The sequence below is a fragment of the Corapipo altera genome, unplaced genomic scaffold, assembly GCF_003945725.1.
Source record: "Corapipo altera isolate COAL_440 unplaced genomic scaffold, ASM394572v1 98, whole genome shotgun sequence".
Taxonomy (NCBI): domain Eukaryota; kingdom Metazoa; phylum Chordata; class Aves; order Passeriformes; family Pipridae; genus Corapipo; species Corapipo altera.
This window is the reverse complement of record NW_020884914.1, coordinates 1,256,168-1,265,099: the sequence shown is the minus strand read 5'-3', so window position 1 is coordinate 1,265,099 and position 8,932 is coordinate 1,256,168. Positions and strand designations below refer to the sequence as shown.

The 8,932-nt window shown below is 40.5% G+C and overlaps 2 protein-coding genes across 7 annotated transcripts in view; one reads left to right on the top strand and one right to left on the bottom strand.

Annotated features, from left to right (window-relative positions):
- Positions 1–956: 956 nt before the first annotated feature.
- Positions 957–5,823, bottom strand: FOPNL (FGFR1OP N-terminal like). 3 transcript variants are annotated; one of them, XM_027654876.1, is made up of 5 exons: positions 5,696–5,822; positions 5,082–5,279; positions 4,407–4,491; positions 3,405–3,544; positions 957–1,405 (listed from the first exon to the last, which is right to left on the bottom strand). In XM_027654876.1, the coding sequence occupies exons 1-5, from the start codon at positions 5,721–5,723 to the stop codon at positions 1,329–1,331; spliced, it is 528 nt and encodes a 175-aa protein (XP_027510677.1). In that variant the 5' UTR covers positions 5,724–5,822; the 3' UTR covers positions 957–1,328. The 3 variants fall into 3 exon arrangements, with proteins under 3 accessions (XP_027510677.1, XP_027510678.1, XP_027510679.1); XM_027654877.1 differs by lacking the exon at positions 3,405–3,544 and having other exon boundaries at positions 5,696–5,823; XM_027654878.1 differs by lacking the exon at positions 957–1,405 and having other exon boundaries at positions 3,436–3,544; positions 4,382–4,491; positions 5,696–5,823.
- A 2,311-nt stretch (positions 5,824–8,134) lies between these two features.
- The window catches only part of LOC113952608 (multidrug resistance-associated protein 1), a 50,120-nt gene continuing 49,322 nt past the window's right edge, over positions 8,135–8,932 (top strand). For 2 of the 4 annotated variants that reach the window (XM_027654873.1, XM_027654872.1), the window contains exon 1: positions 8,135–8,296. The gene's annotated coding sequence lies outside the window, so the exon portion shown is untranslated. The remainder of the gene's footprint in view (positions 8,297–8,932) is intronic. The other 2 variants (XM_027654875.1, XM_027654874.1) reach the window with 1 other exon arrangement.

The following is an 8,932-nucleotide window of genomic DNA, read 5'->3' as shown; positions in this document are numbered from 1 at the left end:
AGTGGTCAACTGCCACTGATGCAAAGCTACAGGAGACTTAGAAATGGGTTTGGTCGAGGTTGATTTGCAAATATGTCCTCCCCTTCTGGCAACAGTCCTGAGACACTCACAAATGAGCAAAGGGAGAGCTAGAGGCATTGCCAGTCACAGCAGGGGGATGAGCTCACTGCCGAGGCTTCAAATGGAGAAATGCAGCCTCTCCCTTCAACCCGTAACTTCTCGGCAGTTTCAGAGCACAGATGAGCCCCCTGGCAGAAATAAAAATACACCTGCAATGCTAACTGGGTCAAATCAAGATAAAGGCAAAACTTCACAGTGCATACAACTCAGGGTCCTTCCAAATTCACAAACTGCACGTTCTCTTCTTCTTTTTTTCCCCCCCTATTCACTGCACTATTTATCTAACGATTAAGATTTTTAGGAACCTTACCCTAAAAATTTATTTATATGAAATTTTTCTCAGTACCACTGGAAACATTTAAAATTGATACATTTTGTTAAAATGAGTAGTGAAAAAAATAGCTGACCTGTTATTTTTATGTACTCCTCTAAGTTTGGCTTCTAAAATAAATTTCAAAACATGTAAATACCTCAGCTAAAAAAGAGCTCTGGGAATCAGTAATCTATTATAAACTTTATTTTTAGCTTTGCCTGACTTTGAGTTTCATGTTGTTTGGGAAAAAAACCCAGAAATTCCTTCCCCTCCCATATACCCAGTGTTAGACCATACAATTTTTAGCAACTCCAGATGGAAAAAAACTTACCCTCACTTGTTTGGTGGCATTAAGATAAATATAGTCCTTGCTTCCGGAGAATTAAAAACAACTGTCCCTCTAAAGCACTTTAATTTTCGATTAAAATTTATTTTCCCTGACTTATCTGAAATTAACAGCTTCTCCTTTTTAAAAAGATGATGAGAAGATTTAGTTTGAACACTCTCAAAATACCACGCAGAATAAAATTGAAAAATTTTATTAAGAAACACAGGAAAAACACACAAAGACATAACATAGTAAAGAAAGTGCAGAAATGGTAAGTCACTCAACAAAAATCTCTTGGATAAACCCAGTATTTTCAAGCCAAATTCTAGACACAGGATTCATTGATGTGACCTCCTATACAGTTTTCCTTCTGCCAGCACTGGAGGAGGAGAGCCTTTGCTGACATTTTTTCATTGACAGTAAGTGTGACCTCATCATCCTTGTCTCATGGGTAAATGTTACAAGCTGAAATGGTCCCACTGGATTTGATAGAGAAATTTATGCAGGAAGAATGTCCTAAATTAACTCTTACAGAACTCTACATGAGAAATTAGTGAATAAAAGATGTCATCTCTTTATACTTTGTAAAACAAGGGGCTCTTCGATGCTTGTGCCAGCCATCCTTCCTGGTTCTGGAATTCTGTCTGAAAATGAAACACAGACACAAATATTCTCATGCATCTGGAGGCCCAAAGGTGTGTTATTTTCTACTATTATCAACTTTGATAAACAATATAAAAATCAGGCAATTTTACAAATAAATGTTTCCATGCACCTGTTAGAGATAAAAGCTTTGCATTACTCAAGATTAGACTTCAGACAACTTCCAACTCAGCTACAGTGAATGAACTGAAACAACAGAATCCACGTTTTATCAGGATCCCCAGCCTGCTGGAATATTCATTCACCTAAATAAGCAAGATAATTCCTAATATGAAGAGCAAGTTACTTGTTAAATATGATTAATCTTGAATTTGTAACTAACTGTAAACAATTAAATCTATGTGTGAAGTTATATTGGAGTTAACAGGGCAGGACAACCCTGCACAGAGTCAGAACTTCAGAACTGAGAGACAAAGTTATACTTTAAAAACAGTTCTTCTGCACACTAAGTTTGTTTTAAAAATTGAGAAATTTCTGATAGGAATCATTATTTTCTAACAAAGAAGAAATTTATAGCAGTTTTGGTAAGGAAATTCTATTTCTTCAGCCCCCTCTTCTGGCAGAAGGGAAACAGCATTGTTTAAAAAAAGGGGGCTGGTACTTCTCTCACACTTTTTAGATGTCTATGTGATCTCAGGCCTCATATTTCTCAAATTTTTGGATACAAACCAAATAGTTGATAGTACTAACAGGACAGCACTAAATTCTCACAGTAAAAAATGAAGCAATATGCCAAGCAGACTCTGAAGGAAAAAACTAGACCAATGAACCCTTTCATCCTGTAGCTTAGGCAGTATTAATTGTAACCAATCAGAAAGCAGACCAGAAAGGGCAAATAAGATTTAGCAGTGTTTACCATAGAGCAGTGAACTCAGGGCTTAAGCTCCTGTGGTCAGTGGGATGTGAATTATGTCCTCAGGAAAGGTTTATGCCCATCTACAGAACTGACAGCTAAAGAGTTAAGAACTTTCTACAGAAATTAGGTAAGTTAGACCAGATAGGAAACAGAGATATGCCCACTATTTAATATATTTTATTGAGAATTTATGTTAAATTCTTGTATTAAATCACCAATGTAGCAAGACTGTCTTTAGCTGACCCTTTTCATATTTATGATAGTATAAGGGAGTACAATTTGGCCAGTTTACCTTTAAGGGAAATGGTGAAGCCATCTGGTGTATGACCTTTCTGATACTGAGGACTGGTGTTTACAAACAACTGCAGAGCAGTAAATCTCTGTTTCTAAATGCATAAATGGCATGATAGATATTCTACCATCCAAATTACAACAGCACAGCTGTCCAATTTAAATGAACTTTCTGTTTTCAACAGTCCAAAAATCTTAATGGTATAAAGCTAAACAATGAGTTTTTATCCCTTCTCTCTAAAAACTAGTAAGTAGCTGTAACTACAAGGTAACAAAAGCAACACAGTACCTTGCGCTGATGGAAAATTCTATCAATTTGGCTGTCTGCAATACTTTAAAAAGTCTGCTTTTAAATAAAATACATTCCCATATAGCAGAGAAAGTTCTACTGCTGACACATTTGAAGGCCAGTGCAGCACTGCCAAGGGCAGCAGGGTTTGTATGCTGTGTGTCTTGTGCCACTGGGACACGGGCAGGGAGAAGGGGGATGGAGAGCTGGGGTAAGGTGGTTACTTATTTAAACAGAGGCACATACACAGGTAGTTTCAGGAATCATGGATGGGTTTTTCCTGAGTTGGATCAAATAGGAACTTTGTTTAATGAATCCATGAGCAACACATATGGCCAAGTCACACGGTTTAATGTCATTTTTGAGGTATAAACACCGTTCTGCTGAGGACTTTTCTTACAAAAAGGTATCAGTTCAAAGAATTCCTCACACAGAGAAGGAGGTACACTGTGTCCATCTGCATGTTTATGCTGCTCTATGCATATGTATGGTATAGGAAATCTAGTCACAAATAACGTTTCTGCAAAAATGACATTGCACCCACCTTTTTGATTTCTCTCAGTAGGTGGTTTGGTAAGGTTCTGCTTTGGATAATTCAGCAAAGACCCTTTTGGAAAGGTATTGTGTGTACTTTCTTCTTTACCACCATGTAAGAAATGAGAGATAATTCCATACAGGAGAGGTCTGTTTAAGAGAGAAATTACAAAGTAGTCTATAGAGGCTATAAATACTGAGAATTAAAAATACACCCTTTCCTTGGAACTTCTTAGACCCTAATACTTACTTCTAGAATATATACAGATGTCTTTATAATGATATAAAATATATTATGCCAAGTATCATTACATAAATAAGTACAGACCTAAGCTCACTCTGAACACCAACAACTCCTCTAAAAAGCTTGGAATAGGAGATGCTCTGCACTGAACTCCAGATCCCCTGGTAGGTGAAGAACCAGAGCTTGCTTAGCACAAGAACACATCCACATTCTCTCCTTTGTGGATCAGAAGGATCCACACAGTCACGAAGGATCAGATTTTGGTGGGCTATACAGCAGTCCACCACTGCACACCCCAAACTTGGTTCTTCTTAAGCACCTGACAGCCTGGGACAGCACAAACTACAGAGACTGCTGAACATGTTTAAACCTGCTTCTGCCCTCAGCTCATTGATGCCCTTGTATCAGAGTACTGTGAATTTATATCTAATCTCACAGTACAATAATCTTTTTATTGCTCTACAAAGCAGCTCGCTGATATGGAAAGAACAGATCTGTTTCCTGTAGAAAACAGACTGTGCTGGTAAAAGACTCAGTGTGCAAGGACTCTATCTGGAGAATGCCACAGTGTTGGCAGGATTAAATGGTAGTTTGGAGTGTGTTTGAAAATGGCCCCATGTTTGCCATGAATCCAGCACATTAGAGCCAGGTGTGTGATCTAGTCACATTTCAGTTGGTGAGAACATTTATATGTGATTTGTAATAACACTAAAGACAAAAATATACTGATATACAGAATATACAGTGCATTTTAAAAATCCTCCTTACACTGATTTTCCACTTGCGTCTTCGACTACGTTCAGCTCTTTGGCAAGAAACTGTCTATCCAAGGGCACTTCAGGCTGGCCGGATTCTGGAAAAAAGATTTTCCCCAAATTCTTAAGACTGGTAAGAAAAACATCACCAATTAGCAGGAGACTTCAAAAGAGCAGGAGAGCACAGACCTCCCTTTTAGATTATTAGTAACTAACAGTATATTGTAATTCCAGGGAACTCACTTATAACGTTAGTGCTTCATACTCATATAATTTGCAATAGCACATTACTATTTTTATCTTCACTCTAAAAGGATCTAAGAAAAATATTAAAGAAGCCTTACAGTATAAATTAATCAGGCAAACAAGTCTTTCTCTAAAGTACTGTTATTAGATGTTTCAAGAAAAGTATTTTGTTGCAGGCTGCTAGCAGATTTTCTTGCTCTTGCATCAACTACCCTACAAACAATATAACTTAAGTGAAAGGAGCAGAGTGTAAGTTTTCTCAAAAACTAATAGTATGATTTAGCTTTATGCTGCAAGTAAAGGTGTGGAGAGGTTGTTTGTACCCCATTAATTTCCAAGGGAAAACAAGATTGTGCGGCTTATTAATTCCATAGTATCAGTGGAATTACTCAAACAACGAATGACTGTTATTACAGTGATGACAGGAAGTCATCCCCGGTACCTGCAGTTAGAACAGATGCTGTGTATTTGTATCTGTTATATTCCAGGTATTCACGGATCAGTTCATTGATCAGCAGGTTCTCATGGGACAGCGGCGGCCGCGGTTCGCTTTGGTCGTCCAGTGCATTGAACACTTCAGCTCTGATCCTCGCTTTGATTTCTCCAAGAGCGCCTCTTTTTTCCAGTGTGTCCTTTAAAACTATTACGACAGAAAGATCTGTTAATTTAGAGCCCAACGCATCCAAGCATAAACATAATTCCGGCGCGTCCCCGGCGCGACAGCGATAAGGTATCTCCACCTGGGCACGTGGCAGTGCCTAACGGCTCCAGGCACGTCACAGACAAAAATTAAGCCTGCAGAGAAGTCACAAATTAATTTTTTTTTTTTTAAGCAGTAAACACACGCTCGCTAATTTCAGAAGAGGAATAACAGGAGCAGGATGTGGTTAACAGTGAGACAGAGCGGAATACAGAATGCTGTGCGTGAGGGGGCAGTGCGCTATGCGGGGCGAAGGGCGGCAGCCCCTTTAACGCCTGGGGCAGCTCCGAGACCCATCGGGCTGCCGGGACCCCCGTCCTCCCTCAGGGCCATCCCGGCCGCCCCCGACCCCCGACCTGCTTTGAGCTCCGCCACGGTCGCCATGGCCGCGCCGGGACCCGGATGGAGCCGGGCGGGCGCTGCGCAGGCGCGGGGATGGCGGAGCGTCCCTGAGGGGCCGGGCGGGAGCGCGGGGTGTCCTCAGGGAACGGAGCCCGAGGGGGGTTCTCTGTTATCGGGCACCGCAGGCAAGGTCACGCGGGGATAAAGTAATAAAATAACCAGCAGCGCCTCAATGGTGCCTGTGGAAATACCGCTTGGTGTCCCGGCCGCGGTTCAGCTCTGTGGCATGTCAAGGTTGCTGTGCTTTTCCCCCCCTATAATTTCAAGGATTGTCAAAGAGCTTTGTTTAGAGAGGGAGGAAAAAAAAAAAAGAAAAATATTTAGGAAGGAAACGTGGAGAATGAGCGAGAATTTCCCCCAGCTGTGTAGCGGAGGAGTTTTGTACCGACTCTCTGAGAGATGAACTATTAGTTAAAAGGACTCGCCAGAGATGAGCTTCTAATTTAAAGGACTTGCCAAAATGTAACTGTATACGGCGTGTTCTGCAACTCTGAGGATCCCTGGCGTGTCTGGAGGCATGTGCGTGTGCTCCGTGTTGCTGGGTTGAGTCAACAGTGTTTATTTTGTCAATGCATTAAGTATTTCCCAAAGGAAATGCAGCCGGTGTGGGTGAACGAACTGGATTTGTCATGGTCTGGACGGAGCAGCCTGCTGGGGCTTGAAGGAAAATGTGAGGCAGTAAAGCCTGAGACTCACAAGGCTGAAGGGTGTAGTGGTGGGAGGCTGTTGGGATTTTTTGTTTATTTGTTTGGTTTTCTACATTTCCTCTCAAAGCAAATATTTATATGATGAGCTTCCAGAGAATCTCTGGTGGGGGGCAATAAATAAAATTCAGGGAAAGAAAAGTCTTTAGAAGTACTAGTGAAGTCAATCTGTTTCCTGACCCCAGCAGTCACTGTGTCGTAGCTGTGAGTGCCTCTGTCCACCCTGTGCCCACTGCCCGGATCCCCAGTGCAACTCTGGGGACAGACAGCTCCTTACATTTAACACTCAAGGCATTTTCACAGTCAAAACATGTCTCTTCGCATCCTTCCAAACTTCTCCATGCTGTTGAGTCACTCTGCTATTACACCTGATTTCCAGTTGATAAGTTGTTGCAATTTTCCACCCTATATTTCCTATCCTGCTTCAGTTTGTATCCTATAAAGCAAAGTTCATGGTCCAAAACAGAATTTTGGGTGGTTCTTCTTTTTTTTTTTTTTTTTCCCTGATTGCAAGGAAATCCCTTTTTAAACAAGATTGCAGTTTGTATTTCTTGCATTATTATGTGTTTTAAAAGATGCTGTTGTAACAATGGTTTGTGAAATCCATGTTCAGTGACTTTCTGGTACTCTGAGACCTTGGTTCTGTATCTCTGCAGGTTTGGGCTTGTGTCAGCTCTGTCTTTTCTTCTTCATAATAAATATTTTGAGTCTGCTACATTTTTCTTCTAGAGTCTTCTGCTTCCTCTCACATTAATTATTCACTGTGTATTTTGACTGCACTTTGGTTTACATTATTGTTGTTGTTGCTGTTGCTTAGAGTTTCTAAGGGAAGGAGATTGAATTAATTGGAAAAGAAATAATTTGAAGTGCAGATCCAAGTATCATTTGATGAGAAACATCAGTAACCTGGTGCACAACCACTGGTGACATTGGGACAGTCTGAAGTGGAAAAAAATTATTATTTTGAACTAATTGGAAAGCCGGGATCCTGAATATGTACCTTATTTTTTTTTAGTCTTTTAGCTTGCAATAATATCTTGAGAAAAAGAAATATGGATAAAAATGTAATTTTCTTGACCCTCCTCACTTCATGCTTATTTCCTGTCTTCTTGTTTGGAACAATACCTGCATATGACCTCTATATCCTAAATAATTTTCTGCTGTATCATTTCAGCTGTAAGTTTATACTCTTATATAGTGTGAAAGTGTAAGCTCTTAGAGCTTGTATTATCTCTAGCATTTTTCTGGTTTACTATTTTATTAATAGTGCTATTAAAAGAGAAAAGCTCTTCCACCTCAACTATGGGATAGCTTGTCAGAGCTATTAGCATTTATATGTGCTGCAGAGCACGTGGAACAAAAAGAGAATTCCTATCAGCTGAGGGGCAGTAGGATAACACCTGCTGGAGATTGTGATGTAACTTTCAAGTCATAGTGAACATTGAGACATCAAAAAACCAAGATATTTAATATGATTTAAAGATCAATGTAGAGAGTACACAAAACAGGACAGCAATATTCTTAATATAAATAAAGGGAAGCATACTTCAACATTTAGCTGTTCTCTTGCAATACTATAAAGATTTTAACATGGTGTAAACTAAGATAGGGGTTAAACTGACACAAACTTGTATAGCTTCTGGCTCCTGATTTGTTTGGTTTGACTTCTCTTGATGATTCTGCTCAGTTCACCAATGCAGATGAGACTTTGGTGAGGCCTGAACTCAGGTGCTGCTGCCCCTGGATACCCCAGGAGTGAGAGAACTGGGGGACAAGACCAGACATGCTGCAGTCAGATGGATAATCTGGCCACCACCAGCACAGTTCTGAAACTGCAGTGAAAGTGTGCAGGTGAGTAAAGAAGCAGACTGTGATATGTTTTTCTTATTTGTGATACCTGCTTTTTAATTACATGTTAGACAAATGAGACCTATCTCTTTCTTTGTCCGCTACAATAATTGTTCTGAATGGAAAAAAAAATTAAATTGAGGTTCTTTATGTAACTCACGTGATTAAAGCTTTCAGATGTTACTGTAGGGTAGTATGTAACCACACTGCTCTTTGCTGCAGCATATGATGCCATTGCTACATCTGTGCCACCACATTCCAGCTGGTCTATTCTACTACAGTAGATAGTCAGCCTAGCATTGATGCTGTCTGTGGGTTTAACCAATGCATTTTAAGTAGGATGTGAAGAGTGCACCTTGAGACACAACCCAGTGCAACTACGTGGCAGTGCAGTTAGTTCGACTAGTATATATTTTGGTGCAAACCTGTTTGTGGATAGAGTTGGTTTGGTTCAGTTCGTGCTAATCAACTTGAATTAGTTCAGGGCTTAGAAACCAGTATAACTGGTTCACGTTGAAAAGTGAGCTGTTTGAAGGTGAGCGCAGGCTTTCGCTGTGGCCTTCCCCGAGGACGATGCCTTGGCTCAGTCCCGCGGGGCCCTGGGGTCGGCAGGGCCCTTCGGTGCCTCTGCTGGGGGGG

Coding starts and splice junctions, on each gene's coding strand:
- FOPNL (XM_027654876.1), bottom strand. CDS start 5,723: ATGGCGACCGTGGCGGAGCTCAAAGCAG. Junction 5,280..5,695: donor CGTGGCGGAGCTCAAAGCAG/GTCGGGGGTCGG, acceptor CTGTCGTAATAG/TTTTAAAGGACACACTGGAA. Junction 1,406..3,404: donor TACTGAGAGAAATCAAAAAG/GTGGGTGCAATG, acceptor TTTCATTTTCAG/ACAGAATTCCAGAACCAGGA.